At 31.3% G+C, this 25,517-nt stretch overlaps 6 protein-coding genes and 2 non-coding genes across 10 annotated transcripts; 6 read left to right on the forward strand and 2 right to left on the reverse strand.

Moving 5' to 3' along the window:
- Positions 1 to 222: 222 nt before the first annotated feature.
- On the forward strand, positions 223 to 2,408 carry LOC127257170 (pathogen-related protein-like). The gene is made up of 4 exons (XM_051283529.1): positions 223 to 1,499; positions 1,559 to 1,691; positions 1,798 to 2,099; positions 2,175 to 2,408. Exons 1-4 carry the CDS (start codon positions 1,365 to 1,367, stop codon positions 2,298 to 2,300), a joined length of 696 nt encoding a protein of 231 aa, XP_051139486.1. The 5' UTR covers positions 223 to 1,364; the 3' UTR covers positions 2,301 to 2,408.
- Positions 277 to 366, forward strand: LOC127257564 (small nucleolar RNA Z221/R21b). The gene has a single exon (XR_007840013.1). It is a non-coding gene; the product is annotated as a small nucleolar RNA Z221/R21b (small nucleolar RNA).
- On the forward strand, positions 2,402 to 3,669 carry LOC127257169 (pathogen-related protein-like). Its single transcript, XM_051283528.1, has 4 exons — positions 2,402 to 2,702; positions 2,787 to 2,919; positions 2,999 to 3,300; positions 3,390 to 3,669. Exons 1-4 carry the CDS (start codon positions 2,562 to 2,564, stop codon positions 3,537 to 3,539), a joined length of 726 nt encoding a protein of 241 aa, XP_051139485.1. The 5' UTR covers positions 2,402 to 2,561; the 3' UTR covers positions 3,540 to 3,669.
- A 149-nt stretch (positions 3,670 to 3,818) lies between these two features.
- On the forward strand, positions 3,819 to 6,866 carry LOC127257168 (endoglucanase 25-like). The gene is made up of 6 exons (XM_051283527.1): positions 3,819 to 4,176; positions 4,281 to 4,597; positions 4,688 to 5,155; positions 5,349 to 5,478; positions 5,556 to 5,731; positions 6,371 to 6,866. Exons 1-6 carry the CDS (start codon positions 3,828 to 3,830, stop codon positions 6,767 to 6,769), a joined length of 1,839 nt encoding a protein of 612 aa, XP_051139484.1. The 5' UTR covers positions 3,819 to 3,827; the 3' UTR covers positions 6,770 to 6,866.
- A 375-nt stretch (positions 6,867 to 7,241) lies between these two features.
- Positions 7,242 to 10,522, reverse strand: LOC127257318 (glycolipid transfer protein 3-like). Its single transcript, XM_051283692.1, has 6 exons — positions 10,295 to 10,522; positions 10,087 to 10,142; positions 8,117 to 8,247; positions 7,907 to 8,042; positions 7,611 to 7,754; positions 7,242 to 7,521 (listed from the first exon to the last, which is right to left on the reverse strand). Exons 1-6 carry the CDS (start codon positions 10,473 to 10,475, stop codon positions 7,486 to 7,488), a joined length of 684 nt encoding a protein of 227 aa, XP_051139649.1. The 5' UTR covers positions 10,476 to 10,522; the 3' UTR covers positions 7,242 to 7,485.
- Positions 10,523 to 14,650: 4,128 nt separating this feature from the next.
- Positions 14,651 to 17,175, forward strand: LOC127256839 (uncharacterized). 3 transcript variants are annotated; one of them, XR_007839906.1, is made up of 10 exons: positions 14,651 to 14,932; positions 15,035 to 15,100; positions 15,521 to 15,601; positions 15,711 to 15,764; positions 15,851 to 15,919; positions 16,163 to 16,225; positions 16,357 to 16,439; positions 16,528 to 16,593; positions 16,670 to 16,760; positions 16,836 to 17,175. XR_007839906.1 is itself a non-coding variant. In XM_051283055.1 (9 exons), exons 1-9 carry the CDS (start codon positions 14,696 to 14,698, stop codon positions 16,698 to 16,700), a joined length of 750 nt encoding a protein of 249 aa, XP_051139012.1. In that variant the 5' UTR covers positions 14,651 to 14,695; the 3' UTR covers positions 16,701 to 16,834. The 3 variants fall into 3 exon arrangements, 2 of the variants coding, with proteins under 2 accessions (XP_051139012.1, XP_051139013.1); XM_051283055.1 differs by lacking the exon at positions 16,836 to 17,175 and having other exon boundaries at positions 16,670 to 16,834; XM_051283056.1 differs by lacking the exon at positions 16,836 to 17,175 and having other exon boundaries at positions 14,786 to 14,932; positions 15,028 to 15,100; positions 16,670 to 16,834.
- Positions 17,176 to 18,912: 1,737 nt separating this feature from the next.
- Positions 18,913 to 20,051, reverse strand: LOC127257316 (dof zinc finger protein DOF1.2). The gene has a single exon (XM_051283691.1). The coding sequence runs from the start codon at positions 19,895 to 19,897 to the stop codon at positions 19,088 to 19,090; it is 810 nt and encodes a 269-aa protein (XP_051139648.1). The 5' UTR covers positions 19,898 to 20,051; the 3' UTR covers positions 18,913 to 19,087.
- A 4,778-nt stretch (positions 20,052 to 24,829) lies between these two features.
- TRNAF-GAA (transfer RNA phenylalanine (anticodon GAA)) lies at positions 24,830 to 24,902 on the forward strand. The gene has a single exon. It is a non-coding gene; the product is annotated as a tRNA-Phe (tRNA).
- Positions 24,903 to 25,517: the final 615 nt, after the last annotated feature.

Genomic DNA, 25,517 nt, shown 5'->3' on the forward strand with positions numbered 1-25,517 from the left:
TTAAAAGTGTAAGAAGGAAACCCCATTAATGGGCCGATTTTAATTGGGTCTCCATTTGACATAATGATAATTGGGCCGTAATAATAGGTCTATCTTAAGGGTTAAAAATGTAATTTTATAATAAATTAGGGTTTATAGTAGTCCTCTTTCCGTCTTTCATCTTCCCAGTCTGTAGATATATATATTCAACGGCGTTCATATTTCCCCCATTTGTAATTAGTGTTTATTGGATTTGTGCATTTTTGTTGTGATATCGTGATTTGGTTATGTCGAGAAGGGCGGTGATGAGAATCATTTGAAAGTCATGCACCACGCTGATCTTAATCGTGTGATGAAAGATTCTTTACCCATAAATTTTCTGAGCCCCATTGTTTTCTTGTTGCAGATTTGTTTCCGGATTTCCTTAATTATTTGTTGATTTTTTATTTTATTTTATTTTATTTGTTAATTGATCTTGGTGAGAGGAGCCAAGTGATGTGAATTTTCTTTTAGAAGAAAGTTCAAACCATGATGCGGACCGTACAATAGCTTAATGCTTATGGGGATACACTTTGGTCTCTGATGGTTACTCTTTTCAAGATTATTTGCGCATTGGTTTTTAATGCATTGGATTGTCAAAACAAGAAACTGGATTTTAGATAAAATGGCGAGGAGACTGTGCTTTGATATATTGCTTCAATTTTGTGTGGAGGAATTGGAAGAAGAGTGATTGCGGAAAATTTTGTAGTAGAATCTTGATTAATTTATCTAATTTCACTTTGATGGGATTTAACACCTAATTGACACTTTCAATAAATATGGAGGTGGAGATGATCGATCATTTTCTATAAAATTGGTATGCAAAAGATATTTTTTATTTGGTCCCACCGGTGATGGGACTCTATATAAATGTTAATTGATTATGTTAAATAAAATACTGAAACTTTGTTGAATATTTCGATCAAAGTGTGGCATCTACTGGAAGAAATGGCTGCTGGAATATGTATATTATACTGTTGCCGTGTTTGATCATCCCAAGTATTTGTTGCTCATATTTATTCTGAGCAGCCACATGCTTTTCTCTATTGATGACTGCTGGATATTATTAATTTAGTGAAATGATATTGATGCTTGTTTGCTAGTTAATTTATTGAGTTTCTGATCCAAGGACAAGTCATTCATTGAATCTGTGGCTGAAGAATCTTTTACTATGTCAAAATATTACACAAATTTGGATTCTTCTATGGTGGTTGTATGAAAATTTGTTCGTTAATTGGACAGTTTTTGCAATTTAACAGTAGGGGCAGATGATCTGATCTCTATATAAAGAATCTGCAGAGGAATACCTATTTGTCATTAAACAGAAAAGTAGTTTGGGCAAAGAAATGGCAACTTCTGGTGTAGATGGAGACAAGTATAGATCTTACTTGAGTGCAGAAGAGCTTAAAACTACAAAATGGAATAATGGCCCTCCTAATTATGATGTTGTTAACAAGCTGTTTGAAGAAGGCAGAACCAATGTATGCAGTGTTTTTTACCATAATAATTGAGACAGGATTTAATGTTTTCTGTGTGGCAGATATGGCCGGCTGGATCGCTCGAAGAGAAGGTGCAGAACCTTGTCAAGACATGGGAGATGGAGATCGTCCACAAGGCTGATCCAAATGAGCACAAAACAGTTGATTCAAAAAAATTGGTTATTGGCATCAATGGTATATATGTAATTATGCCTGTGATTAAGTTCTTATTTTAATGGTTATTAGGACAACATGATAATCTGTTGAAGTGAATACATTTTGTGAAATGTGAAAACCTCAGGCAAAAAGTTCTTCACCTTGGAGGACATAAGAAACATCGGCGGAAGCTACAACCTATTCCTCCAAACTTCCTTACCGGCGCCTTTGAGGCTATACAACCCTGATGAAGAATCCTACACCTCATCCCAAACTGCATTCACCAAGATTTTTCCCCGCGGATTTGCCGTCGAAATTCTACAGGTTTTTTCAGGACCTCCCGTGATTGCATACAAGTATAGGCATTGGGGCTACATGGAGGGGCCTTTCAAAGGACATCCACCTACAGGGGAGTTGGTCGAAATGTTCGGCACCGCCATTTTTGAGGTACAAAATACACGCCTTTAAATATGTGGCATCGATATCAATTCATTGTAATTGGTTTGATTTGTTGTGGAGCAGTTGGATGGGAATTCTAAGATTGTGAAAATTGAGTTCTTCCACGACCGTGGAGAATTGCTCGCTGGACTCGTCAAGGGAGGGGCATCGACTGAAACTTCCGTGCCGGGCTGCCCTTTCATGGCTTGAACTTCAATGCCGGGACCAGTTCTTGGGTTTTTTTTTTTTTTTTCCCTCTATTAATTTGAATAGTCAGCATCATGATAATGATATCTATTTGTATCTTTTGGTTTGGAATTGTCTGTGTAATTTTCTTATCACTTCGTCCTTACATTATATGACTGGACAAAAATTTCTGAATTATTGCAAGATTATTCAGGTTAGGCTGCTGTTAGAATTATTAAGTTCTTGAAATAAGACATCCATGTTCATTCCATCACTGCCTTGAAAATGGCTTCTCGAGAAAACATTGCAGGGAAATACAGAACTTACATGATTGAAGATGATGAGGAAAAGAACATAGAATGGCGATTTGGTTCCCGTCCCAACTATGAAGCTGTCGACAAGCTCTTCGAAGAAGGAAGAACTCATGTCCGTATTACTTCTTCATTACCATTTTGTAATTTGCTTCAATAGTATTGTCGGATTTGGATTTGGGTTGTGTTTTTCTTGCAGGTATGGCCGCCGGGTTCGCTGGAAGAGAAGGTCGAGAACATCGTGAAGACATGGGAAATGGAGATGTTCCACAAAGTGAACCCCGAAGACTACAAAGTAGTTGATCCCGACAAGTATAGATTCAGCCTAAATGGTATTCTTGTTTTGTATTCGGACAAATTCTCTTGATGTGTAGTTATTACATCAAATTACTTCCGAATTGATATCCTCAGGGAGAGAAGCGCTGTCGCTTGTCGAGAAAAGGAAGCTCGGGGGAGGATACAATTCTTTGCTTCAGACATCCTTACCTGAGAAATTCAGGTGCTTCGATCCCGACGAAGAGACCGTCGATTCGTCCCACCGTGCTTTCACGACCGCATTTCCGAGAGGGTTTGCGCTCGAGGTTATTCGTGTCTACTCAGGGCCGCCGGTGATTGTTTACAAGTTCCGGCACTGGGGTTTCATGGAGGGCAGCTTCAAGGGACACCCGCCTACCGGAGAAATGGTCGAGTTTTTCGGGATGTCTGTATTCGAGGTAATCTCTACCTAACCTTGTCCCAACGACAACCTCGTTTCTGTTATGATCTTGGTAGTTATGGTTTGCGAAATTGGCTGCCGATGCAGTTGGACGAGAATTCGAAGGTCGTGAAGGTGGAATTCTTCTATGATCGCGGCGAGCTGCTCGGAGCTCTCGTGAAGGGCGACAAGATCGACGGCGGTGTCGACGTCGACGTTTCCAGAAGCTCTTGCCCGGTTCTTAAGAACACTGGTTAGAAAGGATTCTGACGTTATTGCAACACAAGTTAATAAATTATGGTTTACCTCGAAATGACCGTTGTGATCATTGTCTTCAGATTACTACAATGGCAGCTCATAATGATAAAAACTGGCAATAATTAACGGACCTTACAACGTTGGCAGAAGCAAAAACTACACTTTCTTATCATTGCAAAATCATGACCAAAGATTGTTCGTTAAATCATTCATTTCGAATTCTGATTAGTTCCATAAACTTCGCACGTAACAAATACATTCATTTCTCTTCGTTTCTCTATTCTCGCCATGTCGGAAACCTCCGATTCTGAAATCCGGCTTGTCCAAACTGCGTCCGACTCAAGCCGTCTCCTCCGCTCCCGTTGGACTTCAACCGAACTCGATTTCGGCCTCTCGGCATTTGACGGTCTCGACTCCTTGCCTTCGAGATTCCCCAAGTCCGTCGACTTCCATCTCTCAATCGCAGATAAACACGGCTTCAAACGGTTCATTTACGTTGCGATAATTCTCGTTTTCGTCGTCGTCGCGTCGATTCTCCTGCTGCATTTCTTGAATCATAAGCAGCAGAATGGTGCAGCCTCTAAGGATCTTACATTGGCTTTGCGACAAGCTCTGCTCTTCTTTGATGCACAAAAGTGTACTGTTCCATTGGCGCAATTCTTTCAAGTTACACCTATGATGGTCTAATTAATACATATTTATGTTGTTTTTGTCTGATTGTTTTCATTTGGTCTCCGGCAGCCGGAGATCTCCCGGAGAATTTTCCGATCCGGTTTCGCGGGGATTCGGGACTGGACGACGGGAAAGACGGGGACATGAATGCCGATCTTGTCGGAGGATTTTACGACTCGGGGAACAACATTAAGTTCAGCTTCACGACAGCTTATACGGTAACGCTTCTGAGCTGGACAGTCGTCGAATATCACCGGAAGTACGAGGATGTCGGTGAGCTCGACCACGTTAAGGATGTCATAAAATGGGGGAGCGATTACTTGCTCAAGCTTTTCGTTCCTCCTTCGAATCCGGCCTCGGATTCGTCGGTGATTTTGTACTCTCAGGTGATATTTTCGTAATAACTTAAGCCTTTAGGTGATACGATCATTTCACATATGTAATAACTGTCGATTTCTTGTTTCTGGGTGTTTAAGGTTGGCGACGGAAATAGGAGCGATCGCGAAAACGACGCGACATGTTGGCAAAGACCGGAGGACATGAAGTATCCGAGGCCGGTTTCGGTGTGCGACGAAACTGCGGCAGATTTGGCCGGGGAAATCGTCGCCGCAATGTCGGCGGCTTCGTTAGTTTTCGCGGGAGACAAAACCTATGCTCGTCGATTGATCGACGCCGCTGAGGCGTTCTTCGGTTTGGTAATTAGCCCCGACAAAAAGCTCGGAAAGTACACCGAAAACGAAGCCTGTGGAGGCAGAGCTCGCGCTTATTACAACTCGACTGGTTATATCGACGAATTGGTTTGGGGAGCGACGTGGCTGTTCTTTGCGACGGGGAAAACCGATTATCTTAAATACGCCACAGATAACTTTGTTTTCGCCGAGGAAGAGGAGCTGCCGTCGGAAGAAGGGATATTCTATTGGAACAACAAACTTACGGCGAACGCAGTGCGTATTAGGACAATAGTTTTAGATTTGGGTTATTACGTGGGTTGTAGGGTAGTTTTTACTATTCAATTTTTTTTTTTTTCTCTAAAATTATGATATGAAATAACTATTCAAATTTAATTTTTTACTATTAAAAGTTTAAACCCACAAACCAACACACCCTGTTGTTACAAAGTTTTCCATTTTCTTGCAGCTTCTGATGACGAGGATCCGATACTTCATCGATCTCGGGTATCCGTACGAGGATGCTTTGTCGACGAACAGGACTGACTTGCTCGTGTGCTCGTATCTTTCGTTGAATCGAAAGCGCGGAGCGACCAACGGTAGGAAGCGTTTGTTTTGTATGATTCGAGCAGCATTGTTTTTTCCGAGGTTGTTTCTCATGGTTGTCGATGCTTAGGTGGATTGATTGTCCTGACTCCGGACGGCGGCGGCGCGCCGCTGCAGTATGCAGCCACGGCTGCATTCCTTAGCAAATTGTACGGAGACTATATTCAGCTCTTGAAGAGGACAAGTGGTAGTTGTGGAGGTTCTGTGTTTTCTGTCCAAATGTTGCAAGACTTCTCCCTCTCGCAGGTATTCTATGTTTCTAGAAGTTTCACTAAATTAAGGATTCCAGAAAATTAATGAAGAAAGTATGGCTTTGTAATGAGATCCTCATTTGTCATTCAATTTTTTTTTTATTTTTTTTTTTGTCAAAGATATTTTTTATTTCCTTTATAGCAAAAAAAAAAACTTGGTCCGCCTGTCTCATCTTGTGTCCGATTTACTGTAGATATGAGATATAATTTTTAAAAAATTAAGAAATGTATTAATAAAATTAATTAGTGTGTAATAAAATTAATCATATATTAAGATAACTAAATAATATAATTAAATTAAAACGATTATGAGTTATGAAATTTAAAATATAGTTAAAATATATAATTATATTTTTTAAATATAGTTGATGAAAAATGTTGGACGGGAGTACCATTTTTCTTTCTTCTTTTTTTTTTTATTATTATAATTCTTTTTTTTTTATCCACTTTTTTAAAATTGTTCTATCAAATGAAAAAAAAATTTACATAATGAACATGGAGTATAACATTAGACAATACACAGTACACACAATATGAGGACAAATAACACACAATTTATATTAATATAACACAAAACTAGTTGAATCGTAAGCTTGTATGTTTTATCTTTAAGTGCATTATACTATGTGGTCAGGTGAACTACATTCTCGGAGACAATCCTAAGAAGATGAGTTATTTAGTCGGATACGGCGACCGTTATCCGGGCTTCGCGCACCATCGGGGTGCATCAATACCGTGGGACGAAAAAAAGCGCTCGTGCTCAGAAGGTGGTCAATACTTAAATTCAAAATATAAAAATCCGAATGATTTGGTGGGAGCAATGGTGGGAGGGCCAGACAAAAATGATGTGTTCTTAGATGATCGGAACCGGCCATGGTTCACACAGCCGAGCATCTCGAGCAACGCCGGCTTGGTCTCGGCGCTCGTCGCGCTCCACGATCCGCCGGCGGCGAAAAACTCATCGGATTCGGATGACGGTGCTACATTAGGGATAGATAAAATGGGATTGTACCAAAATGTGCACTTGAGGTGATAATATTAGTCTTCTTGTAATTTTATCTTTTTCAAAACTAATTATTTCATTGTGATCGAATAGAATATAGTGACAATCTTATTGTCACTATTATATATTCCAAGGCATAGAAATTTGCTAAAACTACAATGCATTTGTTGAAGAAATTGATTTAAATAGAAAATGAAATTTAATTATAAGGAATTAGGTAAATTATTTAAATAATTAACTAATGAAAGTGGAAAGTTGTCCCTCATTGTTTAAATACTACTCCTCCGTCTCAAATAGCATGTCCACATTGCCGTTTCTGTCCGTCTCACGTACCATGTTACTTTCCTTTTAAATTTTTTAATTTAATCTCATTTTAAATTTTTAAATTTTATTTTTTTTAATTTTAATTAAACTAATGAGTTATCTTAATCTTAATTTATAATTATTTATTTTATAAGATAATTATTTTCACTAATATATTTTTAATTATCTACTAATATCTTTTTATATATGTATAAAAGAAGTCGTATTAGAAAAAGAAAATAGCAACACTAAATCAGCATGGGATCATCGGCCCCCTCTCGGCGTAGCTCCTTCAGTCATCTCTAATACAGAGTGTATATATATATATAACAATGGAGGCGAGGAGGAGGGGGCCAGTGATCCCGTGCCCACCAAATCTCTCTGTACAACACACTCAGACTATCGCTTTTTTCTAATTTTTGAGTTGTCTTCTTCTTTGATCTTCAGGTTGACTTGAGCTTGTCTAAACCATAAATTTTCTGCACAATTCCATCATTGAATTTAATTTCAATTTTCTTGTATTATAAAATTTTAAAAGAAATTAAATAAATAAATAAACGAGGCTGACCAGGATCTCTTTGTTCTGTTCCAAAACGGGTGTGAGTAAAGCGATGAGGCTCTGCATTTCTTCCTTCAGCTTCTCATGGTCTTGGTCTTTGACTTTCAGTATGTTGACCAGCGTTTGACTGTCCGGCAGGAGTTTCAGCGCCACCTGACAAACAAAACAAGAAGGAGGAAGTCAACGCCGTTTGACCAAAGCTAGAAACATATATATATATATTTATTTTATATTATATATATTAACCCCTAGAACCGAATAGAATAGAGATAATATAAATGTGTGTTTAAAATGGTTGTAAGAACTTTATATGCAGCAGAAGATATCCATCCATGCCATGGCTTTAAAGTGGCTGTGTAAGATTCCTCCACAGCTTCGTCCATGTTTCTTCCCAAATCCACCAGCAGCAGCTGGACCAAACTCAGGCTGAAGTCCAGGGACCTCCAATGCAAATATCATTATTAATAATGGGTATTTCTTATTATTATTATTATTATTATTATTATTATTATTACCTAGTGAGCCAAACGAAGGATTTACTGCAAGTTGGGCCCTTTTTGGCTCTGCCTTCACTAACCTCTTTCTTCAAAATCTCCACCACGTCGCAGTACGCTGAAGGATCTGAATCATGGAACCTCTCTAATCTCTAAAGTTCATAAAAGAATAAAATAAAATAATTAGTAAAAAGTCCTATAATTATTTCGGAGAAGGAAAATTAATTAATAATGAATAAATTATTGGTACTAATTTTTTCTTTTTAAAATAACGCAAGAATTCACAACATTTATCACCCTGAGTTTAAAAATATTGGTGAATTGTCAAGAATGCCCCTCTGATTTGATTTTTTGACTTTTTCTATGAGCTTATCCGCGCGCTATTGGTTATGACAAAGCAGTTATTGTTGGGAGCTCCCTGGTGTGCTTACGCCGGAATCATCTCACAAGCATGGATGATGGACCTACCCGCGGAGATTATTCGGGTGTTGGACTCCAGGGAGCTCTCATATTTGGAGGAGATTCCTAGTTAATAGATTAATTTATTCAACTATTATGGTACAAAATATTTGTTAGATTTCGAGTTGAACTTAACTTGTTTATTATAGTAATGAATTAAATCTCAAATTATTCGAATAGAAAATATAATATAATAGTGACTAAGATATTTGAACCAATTTTTAAAATAAGGCATGCATATATACTTTCCTGAACAAAAAAGTTATTATCTTGATCTCAAATATATATTTTCTTATTATTTTTTATTTAGGATGTCCTGAAGTGTTTACAATTTTTATTTTTTTTTCCATTTCTAATAAAATTTGTGAAATTATTTTAAACAAAAAAAGAAGACTAAAATGATCAAACAACCATCAAAATTACATCAAAATTACATTTCTTAGGGTGTGTTTGTTTGGGGGTTTGGATTTTAAGTTGGAATTTGAATAGTAAAAATTTTGAATTTGAATAGTTGTATGATGTGATATAAATAGGTGTTGATGTGATGTTTTGAATGTAAAATTTATTTTTAGTATAATATAAAAAATGATAAATAGGTGTTTGATTTGATATTTTTTAGGAGAAAAAATAGAATAAATAGTGGAAATTTAATCCAATCCCCCGAACAAACACACCCTTAGTAAATTGAGCCAAAATTAAATTAGGAATAAAAGTGCATTTATTTTATCGTTTTAATTTGTCTACATAAAATATGTTTATACTAAAAAATATTGTTCTTATTAAATTTTTATCCAATGTTTTTGCCATTTGTACAATTATTATCATTGATGATCCTATCTATTTTTTACACTAATTCTATTTTAATTTAAAAGTTCTATTAACAATTCTATAAAATCTCAATTCTATCATTGTTAAAAGTATAAAAATAATACTTTATTTGTTAGTAAATTTTTTATTTGTCATTTTAATTTATTCAAATCATAATTTATCATTTTATTTTATTTTTTTCTTTTTCAAAGATAAAATGAATATTAAAAAAAATTGACTGAATTCTCATGCCAAAAGAATTGAGTACGGAGTATTTTATAAAAAGAGAGTAATTAGCAGTGCCCTTTCAAAAGAAGATGGAAAAGGCGGGAAGGGCAAAATGGTGAATTGACATGGAAGTCAACAAGACAGGCAGGCAGGTTGTCTGCTTCTTAGGGTGGGATTGTTCGGGGATTTGAATTTTGAATTTGGATTTAAATAGTAAAAATCTTGAATTTGAATAGTTGTATAACGTGATAGGTGTTGATGTGATGTTTTGAATGTAAGATTGATTTTTAGTATAATATAAAAAATAAAAAATAGGTATTTAATTTGATATTTTTTGGGAAAAAAAATTGGATGAATCGTATAAATCGAATCTAATCCCCAAACAAGCACACCTACGTCTTCCTCATTCATTCACAAACTAACAAACTCTGCATTTTAACGTCTACCATTGATTCGACTGAATTTTTCACAATCTTAATTAATAATTAATTAATTACCTCGATGTTTTGATGCATGTCTTGTCGCAGCACAGCCATCGTCGGCCCTATCTTATCTGCACACACACCACACCACACCACATACATAAACATAAATATATATAATCATCGAAATCATTAATCCATTCAAATATATATATATAAACAGAGAATTAATTACTACAATTTTGATCGCAGGTAACATAAAAAATCAAATCGATCAACTAACCTAAAACTTGTATGAGCAAATTGCAGATCGACAGAAAAGGCTTGAGAGGAACACGACCGCTTGTCTGTTTTTGAACATCGCCGCCGCAATTAACCGCCATCAGAGACAGTTCTTCAATCGCCGACCTGATCTCCGACGTCGCCGCCATCTCCGCCGCCGCCTCTGATCTCTGCCGCTTCATAGTTAAACTAATTTTGTGTTTGAATTCTCACCGCATATATGGTCTGAATTAAGACACAGACATATGTATATATACATATACATATATATATATGTGTGTAATGTATGGTCTTATTATCTGTCACTGTCACAAGTGCAATTGAATTGAATTATTTTATTTTATTTTTATTTAATTATTATATAAATTGGGGATTAGATTATTTTTTTAAATTAGTTTAAAATTTGTGTTTATTTATCCAATACACTTTCAATCATTCACATCAAATAGTTTTACTTTTTGGGGAGTTTTTAGAATATTAGTATTATTATAGGATATAGTATAAATAAATGTTAAAAAATTAAATTAGCTTTATTATTAGTATTGTATGATACAAAAATAATGACATTTGTATAATATATTGTAAATTGAAATGATATTTGTAATTTTAAGTATATAATATAAATTGATATTTTGTTATGACACGGACAAAAAAAATAGATAAATAGTAAGGGATGGAGAGAATAGATTTTTTTTTCTTATAAAATATCAAATCAAATACTAATTTTTTATTTTATTTTATTTTTTAAAAATTTTCAAAATTTCAAAAACCTCTGTCTAAACAACTGCGGTCTCAATTTCTTCTATGTTTGTCACGACAACAGCTAATTAAGCTCTAATAATTTTAATTTATTGGTTGCTTGTATGTTTTATTAATTATAGTTCGATTGTGACATTGTTATCCTCTTGGGGATGGTATTAATTAATTAATTTAAATATGTAGATTGTAGACGACTATGTCTATATATGTTTCATTTTTTAATTCCTACACAAATTTATACGACAGTCGACTGCCGACATGTTACCAGATTTAAATTTTAAGAGAATCTAAGGAGTCAAGTGCTAATAACAAATTTGGGTTTAATTTGCTTAGCTGTACCTTTTAATGAATTTTGTTATTTTGAATTGTTTTTAAAATCGTATATATTTAAATTAAAAAATTTGTTAGTTTGTCTTCTCTCATCTTTTGTTTTGATTTAAATTATTATTTGAACATGAATCGGGTTTTATTGCTCAATATTTTTATTTTTTATTTTTTGTATGACATGATTTTCTACAAATATTATAAAATAACAATATACATATATATTAACATAATATAGAATACATATTTTATAAATAAAAATTAATAATTCACACAAAATATTTTATTTTTATATTACATGTAAACTTAACATTAAAAAATAGAAAAAAATTTAATTAATTTTGATCTCAGTATAACAAAAATTTATCAATTTTAGTCTCATTATAAATAATTTCAATCAATTTTGGTCTTATCATTAAAAAATTAATAGAAATTGTTAACGTAAACGTTTCTTTTGATGTGGCAGCTAACTTGATTATATACACAAAGTGAAACTCACCCAATGATCTTCCAAATACATCTTAATTATCTTCTCATATTTTTTAGACTTGTTATAATAAATTTAGATTCCATTTAAATAATACTCACTCCGTCTCACATATCATGTCCACGTTGCCGTTTTTGTCCGTCCCATATACCTTGTCACTTTTCTTTTTCTTGGAAAATAATTACGCACTTTAATCTCATTCTAAACTTTTTAATTTTATTTTTTTAAAAAAATTTTAATTAAACTAATTAGTTATCTTAATCTTAATTTATAATTATTTATATTATTGGATAATTATTTTCACTAATACATTCTTAATTATCTACTAATTACATCCCTCCTAAAATACCGTCTACAGTGTAGCAGACATAATAAAATTGCAGACATAATAAAATGGTAAATATTTTAAATATCTTCTTGTGAAATTGTGTAAGAAAAAAATATAGTACCGATAATAGTATCAAAACTTTTAAAAATTAAATATGTAATTAGGGCCTGTAATTGGATAATAATATTAATAATAAATAATTTGTTATTATGATGCATATATATACATATGTATATGTTGTCACAAGTCACGCCTGCAGATTAATTCAAAAATCATAACCACAAAACATTCTCCAAGTTGACGGAATCTTCAATATATCCACACCTAATTAATAGTATTTATTATTTTATTTGTGTATTACTTTCAATATATATATTTTTACTTATATATTTTTAATAAGATATAGTATTATTTTTACTAATAAAATATTTAAGTTATTTTTATTATCTTGTTGTTTAAACAATATCATAATTTTTCAAAATATTTTTATAATTCTTAATAATTAAAATAAATTCCCATAAATTATAAAATACTAAAAAAGAAACAATTGAATTTTTTTGGTTTGAGTTTGAAATTAGATTTTACTATTTATATCTTGATTTAAATATTATTTTTATGTAATATTATATAAAAATAATAATATTTTTATTAAGAATCATAAAAACTAAATAGTATAGGGTTGGATTTAAAATGCAAAACAAACACACCCTTAAAATGATTTTAGACGAAAAGCCATTGGAAATATTTAAATTGAAGGAAGAAACAAATGCTACTGAAATATATTTAAATTTATAACATTATAAGAAAAAATTATTTTTGTAATAAAATGTTTTTGTCTCTAAATCTATTTTTTCCGTTATTAATAACATTAGAGACGGAATTAAGAAAGAAATTACTTTAGCTACGTGAACTTTAGGGACGAAATTCCGTTACAAATATATTATTTTTTTGCAGCGCAAGTATCCATAGATTATAATAATAATAATAAAATAATTATTATTATTATTTAAATATTTGTGACAAATAAAAATTGTATATTGATATAAAAAGAGAATTTCAATATATATATATATATATAGCCCCAAATATATAAAAATATGCTAATAATAATAATTATTATTATTTTGGTCACTAGTAGTCATAAGAGATATATTAATATGTATTCTTATAAATTTTATAATCGTTATGAGAATGTAAAAAAAAAAATGTGAAACAATTGAGATGCATCTATTATTTTTTAATTTTTTATATAAATCATAAATATATTGTTACACATTTAATTAATTTATATATAAAAATATAAATTACAAAAATATTTAAAAAAATTAAATATTCAAACAAACTAATAAAATATTATTAATTTTCAATATATATATATATATAATACATTTGATTGGATATTTATATTGTATTAAAACATATTTCAACTAGAAATTATTATTACAAAAATACCAAAATACAACCATATTATTGTATTTTTTTATTTACACTAAATTTATTTGTCAACGCAGCTTGACTTTGTTGGTCTTAAAATCCAAACAACGCGGCTATGTTTATGTAAGAAAATATTCGATAAGTCTGATGAAGACATTATCGTTGAAATTATTTTTTCTTAATGATGTCCAAAGAATATAAGCTATATAATTAGTCTTATCATTTAACTCAATTAGAAATTAAATAATTAATATATACATTAAACTTGCAATTTCAATTTATCCGCATTTAAAAATATTATCATCATTTTCTTCAATCAATGAAGAAGGAATATTAGATTGCATCATATGCCCAAAATTACTCTATCATCAAATTGCAAATTTAAATTAATTAAAATACTTCATAATTAATTATTATTATTATTATTAACTAATTTTTATATCAATAAGTATGTCATGCATGACGCAAATACTCAACTAATTAGGATACGTTATATATATATATATAATTTATTTATTTTATTTTTCTAACAATCATAACATTACTCAATACTCAATTTTAATTTGAAATATTGAATCAGCATTCATTTTTTATTAAAAGGTTTCAAAATATAGATAAACACGTATCTTATCAATATGATATTGTCTAAATTTGATACAAGAAATTTATAATTATTGCAAAATTACACATATATATATATATTAGATTAATATCTAATATAAGTGAAATCAAGAGGCTTTTATTTATTTATTATTATTATTATTATTTGAGGTTTTTCAGTTTTTAAATTAATATTTTATAATAAAATAATTACTGAATATAATAAAATAACTATTAAATACCCCAGGTGTGAATGCGTTAGATTCCCATGACACGTAATAAAAAAATTACTTAAATGTAATTTATAATTGGGCTCTTATTTGGATAAAAAAAAATTAGATGGCTAAAATGTGGGCCAAATTCAGATGAAGCCCATTTAGTGAAGTGAAATGACAACAATGCCCTTACTTTGGGATAAGCTGAGAATGGCCATGGCGGACCTGTTGACGTGAGGATCGATTCCTTCCGGGATGGCGGTTGTTGCAACGGTCGCCGGCGTTTGTGGTCGTGTGCTCGAGCTACCGAGCTCAGCGTCGGTGGCTAAATCGTTTTGGACTTCTCTCTCATCGTGTAGGTGCTACTCGAGCATGAGTTGGAATCCTCTGCAGCGCAGGACAACTGTGCTGCGTTCGAGAAAGCTCGTGATTCGAGCCGCCAGAACCGAGTCCAAAGGGGCCTCTCTTGGCTCCAGAGCACCTGATTTCGAGGTTTGTTGGTGTATTCTGCGTAATTTTATGTGCTGGTGACTTAATTGATGGAAATGGATGGTGGAAGGCATTGTTTCTCATTTTTGAATTTTTAGCTTTCAGCTTCCGGAACCTCTCACTGGAAAAGTTTGGAAACTGGACGACTTCGAAGCTTACCCAGCGTTGCTGGTAATCTTATGCTCTAAAATCAGTACGAAACTGAGTATTTTGTGTGTATTGTGCATCACTCAAAGGGTAACATTGAGCTCAAATTAACTATGTCTGTTTTTGTTAAGGATAATGTTAATGTTGGACATATATGATTTGTAAGAGATACTTGAACATATAATGTTGAGAGACCTTCAATCCAGCCTGTATTTTAATTATCACATTACTTTCTATTCTGTTCATTTCCAAAATTCATCTGATAAGAGTTTAAGCACTTGAGAAATGATAAGTTGAAACATATTTTCATTCTATAGTTGAATAAAATGTCATAATAGAAAAAGGATGAAGGTTGCATTCATGCTAGAAACTATGTTCGTCCCGACTGTCATTTCTCATTATTAACGATGGCTGATTATTAATCTGAACATTGTTGTGGCACAGGTAATGTTCATCTGCAATCATTGCCCATTTGTGAAACATTTGAGAAAAGATTTAGTTAAGCTTTCAAATTTCTACATGAAGGTAGGCTAATATCTTGTTCATTTTCAGTCATTTTTGTTGTCACTTATGCCGCCCCCAGTCGGATTATATGACTTCAAATGTTCATGTGGGAATTAATTATCTGTGGCAGAAAGGGCTCGGAGTGATAGCAATTTCTTCAAACTCTGTAACCACTCATCCACAGGTTTCGGCTGACCCTCCTAAATCTTCAATTTTGACCAATGTTGAGGCTATTGAATCATCCGTCCACCATTAATGTATTCCTCACAGGATGGACCTGAGTTCATGGCAGAGGAAGCTAAGACTTTTAAGTTTCCCTTTCCATATCTATATGATGAGGCAAGCATTCATTTCTTTCAGCAACTACTTAGTTCCTACTCACCTTTCATTTTCGTAATGTTGCCAATTATGGCTCTAATGGCATGTATATTAGCACAATGCTAGTTCAGTAAGTTTCATTGCTTTCCACTTTCTACTTCCGCATCAAGAATTTTGGCTGTTGATGTTGAAGTATGTCATAATTTCATCTATGATGTCCTCTAAGATGCTTTATTAATCGAAAATACATGAATGTTCGCGCAGACCCAAGATGTTGCTAGAAGCTTTGGAGCTGTTTGCACACCAGAGTTTTTTTTGTTTAAAAGGGTATGAAATCTTTCAAACATATCTTGCTTGTTCATGCTGCATTCACTTGAGATGATATTTTAGTTCATGTAGCCATTTAATTCAATTTATTGTTATATATTCTATTTCTTGATGTGAATGTGTCGGTCCAGGATGGCCGTAGGCCATTCGAGTTAGTCTATCACGGACAATTTGATGATTCGCGCCCAAGTAGCAATGTACCCATCACAGGAAGGTTGTTTTTTTTTTAGCTTAAACAATCATATTACTTATAATCTACTCATATTTGTGACCTTCTATTTCACATTTCTGATACTTATCAGGGATTTGAGTTTGGCCATCGACCGTGTTTTGAGTGGACAACCAGTTTCATCGATTCAAAAGCCCAGGTATTCCCATCTACATCGCCTTTCATCCAAGATCATACACAAATCTAAAACCATCTTTTCCATGTTACGTTGATAGCGTGGGATGCAGCATCAAGTGGCATCCTTAAGGCCAGATCAAAACCATCATCCATTGCCACCACTCCACTGTATGAACCCTTTCTTATGAGGTAAGTTCACTTCATCCTACTCTGCCATTTAATTTACTCATCATTTAAGCCTTACTGAAGATCAATTTGATTTAGGGTTTGGTGTCAATTTAATTACACTTATACCTCAGTAGCCTACAGCAGCAAGTTGCATGAGAATTTCATTGATAATGGATGCAATTATCCAATTGATCACCCCCACCCACCCACCCTATGTGTTTTACTATTAAGGAAACAGTAATTATGAACTGTATTTTGTGGTCCTTGATTGGTTCTTGCACAGTACCTTTACTCCAAAAACATTCCATATTCTTGCCATCTTCTCCAACAAATTTGTTCTGCATGCTTAGGTATAGGTTGTAGAAACTACTGCCATTTCTAGCAGCTAATTATGATGAATAAATGAATTCATAGGCTGGCTGTTTTTATATTATTTGACTTACTGAGCTCACCCTTCTCTTGGAAAAGATATTTATTTGCTCTGTAAATATATAAATATCAAGTATAAATTTCAAATTTCAAGTATTTATTTGATACTATTATATAATTGTGCTATGTGAAAACAAGATATGAAAACAAAATAGGTGTATGATAAGTTAGGCTAAATTGCATCAGATCCCCTTTTGTTTGATTATAAATGCAAAAAATACTCAATTCATTTGTATTAAATTTAGAGCTGGTAGAAACTGACCCGGAACGACAATCCGATACGAAATAATTGAGTTTGGGTCAAAGATTTCAACTTGATTATGTATATGGGTTGATACAAATCCGACACGATAATAAACGGGTCGGGTTAGGGTTGAGGCTCTCAACTCGAACCCGACACGACAACCCGATTATAATATATTAATATTGATTAATATATTTATTATATATGTAAAATAATTATGATTTAGTAATTTTCTCATAAAATAATTTAAACTAAGTGCAATTTTAAATAATTAACATAATTTAGGCTCAAATTATTTAATTTGAATCAAGAAATTAGACTTAATTATGTATACGGGTCAACACGAGTCAATCCGAACCCGACACGATAATAAACGGGTCAACACGAACCTACACGACAATAAAAGGGTCGGGTTAGGGTTGAGTAATTTAACCCGTTTAAAATATTCAACCCGACACGAATCCGACACAAATCGACTCTTTGTCGGCTCTAATTAAATTAAAGTTGGCATAAATCACATTTTTCATCCAAAGTAGATGTTGATCGTACACATGTAAGTAATTATGTAAGTTTATATAAATAGATGGATAAAGTGTTTTAAATAGTTTTCTTTTTAATAAAATAAATAAATGATCAAACTTCATTATAGTTTTTCAGATGAGTGATGATTTAATTTTTACAAAAACCCATGGAATAAAAGGTTAATTAATTATATATTTTTTTTATTCGATTATTTCATTTCAAAAAGACTATTTAAAATACTAGTTTATTTTTTTAATGTGTGTAACATTTGCATAATAAGGCGTTACCAATATCAATTTTAGGCAAATAGAATACTTTTATTTAACATACAAGAATTTTATACAATAAATAAAATGCCAAATATTTTGTGAATTTGTAATAAAAACAAGAGGTAGTATACAATTTACATGATAAGTTGGTAACTTTACTACTACTATTTTTTATTTTTTTATTTTAATATGTGATATATAGAACTATATGTATCTGTATGTCATGTGTATATATGCCTGTCTTTGCCTATATTATTACAGTACATTTATGTAACTTAGGAGTATAGGACGGCTCATCCTAAGGCATAGAATAACTCCCTACTCCCTAGTGATGTAATAATTAGATGGCAACACAGTATATGCATTAAATAGTGACCAACTTAATCAAGAATGTGTACTTTAATTGATGTATGAGTTATGATCAAGTGGGTTTGTTCGGGAGTGATATAAATAGGCGTTGATTCGATATTTTGAATGTAATATTAATTTTTAGTATAATATAAAAAATAAAAAATAGATATTTGATTTGATATTTTTTAGAAAAAAAAAATTGGAACTAACAATAGATTGGAAATTCAATCCCCAAAACAAACACACCTTAGTGTATGTGTAATTTAAGTTTTAGTGTGTGTGTGTTCTGTTTTTAATATTGGTTAATTTTTTAAATCAGGCCACGTTTGGATCTGGATACGAAAATTTGACACAACACAACATACAAAATTTCACTAATCTTATTAGATTTGTTATTATTTCCTCATGTATAAATACACGTATAAATATAATTATGTCTCGCCACAGTGTTCATGACAAGAACCCCTGTGACAGATGAATCCCAACAATTTCCCCCAAGGCAAAAATAAAATAAAACCCATGTCCTAAATTTATCAAGGTCTTGAAAAATAGTCGTGGGCAGATAATTCGAATAATCCCCAATTCTCAAGTGACAGATTTTCAGACACTCTGAACTGATCATCTTGTGAAAAATTCTCCAATTCTTCCAGCTGCCATTCAAAATTAGGCAAATTTGTGCTTTCATTTGACCACAATAACCCCAAATCATCACCAAGAACACACTGCTCCTGCAGATCATACCCATTGTAGCCCTGGTAGATGAAATCCTGGCCGTTGATTTCCCCATCAATGGAGGAGATGTCAGCCATAACCTGCCGCAACTCATCCCGATCATCTCCGCCGTTGGTCAAATCCAACGGCTTCTGATACTGACACGTCGTCACATCGTCCAAGCATTCCGGCATCCCCGCCGGAATATTTTCCGATGAGCCGCTGCTTCCGCCGGGACTACTAGACTCCTCATTTTCCCTAATGTTCTGGCTGACATACCTGGCGAACACCGCCGCCAGGTCGATGTCGGCGGCGGCGCCGCCGCCGCCTGACTCGCCGGCGCATCCCTGGCCGTGAGACGGATAGTTCGAAGATCCGCCTTGCCTCGCGCCGCCCCTGGCGCGGCGGCTCTTCCGGCAACCGCCTCCGACTGGTACGTTCCGCAGGGATCCGCCTTTGGTCCAGTACCTCCGGCAGCCCTTGCAGAAGTACCGCGGCTGAGACAGGCTGTAGTTGTTGTAGTAGCAGAATTTCGTGTTCGAAGAAGCGCACCTCGGACAATTCGGCGCCGATTCCACGTTGCTGCACCGCCATTTCCCCGTCGACCTCTCCATCACCATCGGACACTCCATTATCGAGTACCTAATTCCTCAAATTAAAAATTCAAATCTCTCAGAAACACAAAATTCAAATCGATTTACAGTCGAGACATATATATATATATATATAGAGAGAGAGAGAGAGAGAGAGAGTAGAGAGAGAGAGAGAGAGAGAGAGAGAGAGGACTGGAATTTATAGATACAGTAGTCAGTACCAACGTGAGTAATATATATATACAGGAGGGTTGTTGGTAGTGGCGGGGGCCAAATAGGGAATTCACACTGCCCACACCGTGGGCGGTTGCGTTAGCGAGGCGTCAGGACAAAGGAAGAAGCGCATGCATGTGCTGCAAAATCGCGTTTTCAAGTTTCATAATTACAGCAAAAGCGTTTACGTTTCGGCTAATGTGGCGTTTCTTAATTGGGCGCCTGTAAGCGTGATTGATGCCAACCAATCACATCCCTCCGCGTCCCCATTCTCCATTTTTCGAAATTAATTTTTTTATTTTTTTTTTTTCTATCACTTATTTTATTCACTCTGCGATCTGTTTATTTTTTGGTTTTTTAATTTCGATTTTATTTTATTGGGAACCAAAAATTTGTGAACGTCGGACGATGTACGGTGCGGTCCACGTGGCGGGACTTTATGGGACCTGATTTTCTTAATTGCTATTTAATTACATTAATTAACTTGTTAATGAGATATCTGTCACTTGTTATTTCTCCGATTGGTTGTCGCCATTACACGTCATTCCCGATTAAAATTTTATTATATATATATAAATATTCTCTGTAAAAGTCAACCTATTCATTCGAAAAATACAATATTATAAATAGTCAAAGCCCAATGCACACTTGCTAATTTGCCTCCCTTATTTATGGGTCAATTTCTCGTATGAACCTTCGACTACATTGGTGTGTTTAATTTTATTTCAAAAACAAAATTACTATTAGTAAATTTATATATATATATATATATTACATAACATTACGTTAATGTATTATTATTTAATCAAATCTCAAATAAAATAATGTAAACTCAAACCAAAAGTAAACATACTATTAGCATTGGGTTTATTTGTTTAAAATTTCAAAATAAAATCTACATTATTTAATTTGAATGATTTTCATTAAAAATGTATTATTTTATATTATAAAAATATTAAATCAAAATACTATTTAAATCAAATATCAAATCAAAACCAAATACACCCATTTATTTTGACATTTTGATTGTGCTTATATATTTGCCTAAAATATATAAGATATTAATTGTTGATTAATCTTAAAAATATTTGTATATTTTTATAAGATATTTACTAATATAATCAATTATTTATTTAATATTATTTAAATAATTTATGCAAACCTAACAACGCAAGAGTATTATTATTATTATTATTATTATGAATATTATTAGAATGTGAAAATAATAATATTATTAAAAAAAAGAATGTGAAAATAATATTAGTTTAGAGTAGGGTGGGGTGCTTAGGATTTGATATATAATAGTTCAAGATATGTGACATAAACACTTAGCCCACTAAACACCACCACATCCACACTACACTTTTACAATTAATTAAGGTTCTGGTTTCATATGTTTTTAATTTAATTTTGATACTATTTCTTAGATTATTTTGTAATTCAATATTTATTTTTATTAAAAATATAATTTATTTTTTACATTAAATATCCATTGCATCCACTATCTATTTATATTATATTTTATTTTATTTTATATTTAAATTTCTTATTTATAAAAATTATACCATTAAATATATTCAAACACTCCCTTCGTGTTTATTTATATATTTTAGTTCAATTTATTATTCATGATTTTTTTTACTAAAAAATATAAATTTAAATATTTATTTTTTCATTTATTTATAATACTCTAAGAATTAAGGTTTACACTCAAAAAATCTAACAAATACTCGTCCCATATATTTTGGGCATATTACCGTAGATACGAGAATTTAAGTAAAATATAATTAGTAAGTAATTACGATGGATATTAGTAAAAATAATTATAAATTAAGATTAAAATAACTAAATAATTTAATTAAGATTAAAAAAATTATAAAATTTAAAATATGTAATCGTATTTCCAAAATTAAAAGAAAATAAAAAATTATGTGGGACAGAGAGAATATATATTATAGTATCGTATCAAACAATTGTTGCAATTTAAAATTCAAAAAATTCAACACCCAAATCTAATATCGATTATCCTAAACCTACCATTTCTTACACGCAATTATTTTTTTATTCATTTTTCTCTTACACCATCACAATTCATATAGCAACATGTTTTTACTTATTTTTATTTTTAGATTTTTATATTGTCACCATTTTATTGCAATTATTCTTTTCTTGATAAAAATCATTTTGAATTAACTTGCTATGATCTCTCTACATTGTTGATATATATATATATATGTATGTATATATATACATCAAATGATCAGTTAAAAGTTGTATTCAAATGACTTGAAAACTATATAATAACTAATGTATCAATTACCTTTATATGATTAGTTAAGAGATAACAAAACATGAGTTTTGTCTTGTGATTTGTTGGGGTTTGTTTAGTTTTGATTTCAGGTTGAATTTTTATTTGAATTTTGATTTAAAAAATATTTTAATATAATATATTATGAAAAAAAATGGAAATATATTTTTATCAAAAATCGTAGTACTTAAATAGTATTGATTTTTGTTTAAAATAAAAAACAAACACACTCTAGGTGTTTTGAAATTTGTAAAAGATAAAAAAGTAATTTTTTGATGTGATAGATATATATCTAATAAAATATTTTAAATATAAAATAATATTATATATAATGTGATATATTCCATATTTCCATTGCATGTAAGAACAAGAAAGAAAGAAAGAAAAAAAAAAGGGGACTATTTAGGAGGTATTTTTCTCAATATTAGTTTTGACTTTGTTTATTTTTTATTTTTAATTTGAATAATAATTTATATGTAATATTTTATAAAAGTATATAATTTTTTATAAAAAATGTGTAGTAGTTGTATAGTAAAAAATTGAAATTAAAATTAAAATTAGAAAAGAATGTAACAATATCTTTAGTCTAGCTAATTAATATTTTTAATTCGAGATCAAATGTGATCATTTTAATAAAATATACTACCTCCATTCGGGTGTCTAAGGTCTCGTTACTTTTTGTATGATGATATTTGAATATTAATTATTATATAAAACGTAGTACAAATTAAAAAAAAATTACAAAAATATTTTCATTATTGTTTTATAATATTAATAGAAGGACATTTATACAAGAAAAATTATGCAAATATAATGATATTTTTAATGTTAAGTACAATGACACAAAAAATAAATGTAACCTTTAGAGGTGAATGAAAGGAATATAAAAGATCAACTCTGTAGCATTGAAGATAAACTAGTGATTAATCTTTCTTTAATTTTGTGCTGATAATTCTAATATTATATATATATATATATTTTTTTTTAAAATATAATATCAAATATCTATTTATTTTTATAGAATATGACATTAAATATTCAACATTTTATCACTTTATTATTATATTTATTTATTTATTTTCAAAAAGTACAATTAATAAACTTTTGTATAAACGGAGACTTATATAATTCTTGGATTGTAGGAGGCAAGAGAATTGAAGGAACACAAAGTCATGTGGGTGTTTTGGGTCCTTATCTATCATGTCTTAAATCAAAATCAATTAATTAATTAATTAACCATATTATATTAATTATATTTTGATGGGCATAATAAAAAAATTCGTTACATAGTAAATTTAGTATTAATTATTGATTAGTTTTAAAAATATTTGTATCATTTTACAAAATATTTGTCAGTATAATTTATTATTTATTTAATATTATTTCAATAATTTATACAAATCGCGTATCGCACGGGTTTACACGCTAGTATAATATATATATATATATATATATATCAATATCACACTCACTCTGATCTCTACAATAAATTAATTAATACCTTCCACGACTCAAACAATTACCTATTTTTCTTACATCATGTCACATTCCCTATACCCCATTCTATTTTATTTTATTTACATTTTAGATTTTTATTAATTAGACCCATATATATATATGTATATGTGCATGCAATGCATGTTCAATGTGTGTTATTTATTTATTTATTTATATATATATATGTATATATATATATATCATATATGTATATCCATTCGTGCTTAGCTAAGGAATGTGACCTTTCTTGCATCTCATGTTCTTTTGCTTGTCTAAATTTGGCTTGCAAGCCCTTGTCCACGTCAACACCCGTCGATGTCGATGTCGTCGTCATGCTGTTCGAAAGAAACTTGCTCGCGTCGACTCCCACCTTGTCATTTTCTCTATATATGACGATATACATGCATCGTTTTATTTATTTTATTTTATTTTTGTTATATGTTAACGCTCTGTCAACTTTGATTATATTTTTTTATAAAATATTATATTTGAGTTAAACAATAAAAAAATCACAAGATATTGAATGTCATTTGTTTGAGATAAATGTTTACACTTTCTTTATGGTAAGAATACAATTAATCTTGGTATATATCATTTGATATTATTTGAATAGTATAGAATGTTGAATTACACTAATTAATTTGAGTAGTACATTAAACATATATTGTCATAAAAATTATATATTTGTTAGGCATATTGTGAATTTACATTAACGTGCACCAACATAAATCGAGTCTCATTTAAAAATATATATTTATTTAATATGAATCCACACACACATATATTTACTAAGTTGCCTGACATGAAATTTAAATAGAATATATATAATTATAGCAATTAAAGTAATTTGAAACTCATTTATTGTGTGAGCACCTCACTCAAAAAAAATTAAATAATTAAAATCTAAACTAAAATAAAGAATATATTTAGTAATATTAAATTAGTTAACAAATGCGGGGATAGCTCAGTTGGGAGAGCGTCAGACTGAAGATCTGAAGGTCGCGTGTTCGATCCACGCTCACCGCAATAATTTTTATTTATATTTATTTTCTATTGGGCTTTGCATCTAAACGTTTGGGCCTGTTTATACTTGGGCCTTAAAAATAAACAAAAGATTTGGGTCCTCTTAAAGGGATTTATACCTTCTATACAATAATCATCATTTAACTTTTGAATCATTTTAAAAAATTAAAAATTTACTATAAAATTAAATATATTATTATAATATAGTAACTTCTTATAATCATAAAGAAATTGTTTGGTTGTGACGTGAAATAGATGAAATTGTGTTTTATACAGCGATCCCTATTTTGTTACAACCGTATATTTTTATATAACACAAGTTATATGTTTTATAATAAAATATTAATTATTTTAAATTAATATAATAGTTAATCATTAAATGTGGCCTTATATATACATATATTAAAACCAATTAAATATCAATTAAATGTTTGACAAAGTGAAATAGAGGTCAATTTAATCAAAGTCAAAATTAATGCTGAATTGGATGTCTTGAGTCTTGACCAATTGAATAATTAAATAGTCAAAAACCCAATCTAAATTCTTAACAAAATACTATATACTATTAATAAATCATTTTTAAACACCTTGAAATTAACCTCGACGAAAATGTGGGAA

Source organism: Andrographis paniculata, unplaced genomic scaffold (assembly GCF_009805555.1).
Source record: "Andrographis paniculata isolate CXL003 unplaced genomic scaffold, ASM980555v1 Contig57END, whole genome shotgun sequence".
Lineage (NCBI taxonomy): Eukaryota > Viridiplantae > Streptophyta > Magnoliopsida > Lamiales > Acanthaceae > Andrographis > Andrographis paniculata.

What these genes read in the sequence shown, in the direction of transcription:
- LOC127257169 (XM_051283528.1), top strand. Translation starts at nt 2,562, where the DNA reads ATGGCTTCTCGAGAAAACATTGCAGGGAAATACAGAACTTACATGATT. An exon ending in TCGAAGAAGGAAGAACTCAT is followed by an intron (nt 2,703 to 2,786) that starts GTCCGTATTACT and finishes TTTTTCTTGCAG; the next exon opens with GTATGGCCGCCGGGTTCGCT. An exon ending in GTATAGATTCAGCCTAAATG is followed by an intron (nt 2,920 to 2,998) that starts GTATTCTTGTTT and finishes TGATATCCTCAG; the next exon opens with GGAGAGAAGCGCTGTCGCTT.
- LOC127257170 (XM_051283529.1), top strand. Translation starts at nt 1,365, where the DNA reads ATGGCAACTTCTGGTGTAGATGGAGACAAGTATAGATCTTACTTGAGT. An exon ending in TTGAAGAAGGCAGAACCAAT is followed by an intron (nt 1,500 to 1,558) that starts GTATGCAGTGTT and finishes TCTGTGTGGCAG; the next exon opens with ATATGGCCGGCTGGATCGCT. An exon ending in ATTGGTTATTGGCATCAATG is followed by an intron (nt 1,692 to 1,797) that starts GTATATATGTAA and finishes TGAAAACCTCAG; the next exon opens with GCAAAAAGTTCTTCACCTTG.
- LOC127256839 (XM_051283055.1), top strand. Translation starts at nt 14,696, where the DNA reads ATGGCGGTTGTTGCAACGGTCGCCGGCGTTTGTGGTCGTGTGCTCGAG. An exon ending in TTTCAAATTTCTACATGAAG is followed by an intron (nt 15,602 to 15,710) that starts GTAGGCTAATAT and finishes TATCTGTGGCAG; the next exon opens with AAAGGGCTCGGAGTGATAGC. An exon ending in TTCCATATCTATATGATGAG is followed by an intron (nt 15,920 to 16,162) that starts GCAAGCATTCAT and finishes ATGTTCGCGCAG; the next exon opens with ACCCAAGATGTTGCTAGAAG.
- LOC127257318 (XM_051283692.1), bottom strand. Translation starts at nt 10,475, where the DNA reads ATGAAGCGGCAGAGATCAGAGGCGGCGGCGGAGATGGCGGCGACGTCG. An exon ending in TTTGCTCATACAAGTTTTAG is followed by an intron (nt 10,143 to 10,294) that starts GTTAGTTGATCG and finishes GTGTGTGTGCAG; the next exon opens with ATAAGATAGGGCCGACGATG. An exon ending in TCCTTCGTTTGGCTCACTAG is followed by an intron (nt 8,043 to 8,116) that starts GTAATAATAATA and finishes TTTGCATTGGAG; the next exon opens with GTCCCTGGACTTCAGCCTGA.
- LOC127257316 (XM_051283691.1), bottom strand. Translation starts at nt 19,897, where the DNA reads ATGGAGTGTCCGATGGTGATGGAGAGGTCGACGGGGAAATGGCGGTGC.
- LOC127257168 (XM_051283527.1), top strand. Translation starts at nt 3,828, where the DNA reads ATGTCGGAAACCTCCGATTCTGAAATCCGGCTTGTCCAAACTGCGTCC. An exon ending in CTTCTTTGATGCACAAAAGT is followed by an intron (nt 4,177 to 4,280) that starts GTACTGTTCCAT and finishes GGTCTCCGGCAG; the next exon opens with CCGGAGATCTCCCGGAGAAT. An exon ending in AAAGCGCGGAGCGACCAACG is followed by an intron (nt 5,479 to 5,555) that starts GTAGGAAGCGTT and finishes GTCGATGCTTAG; the next exon opens with GTGGATTGATTGTCCTGACT.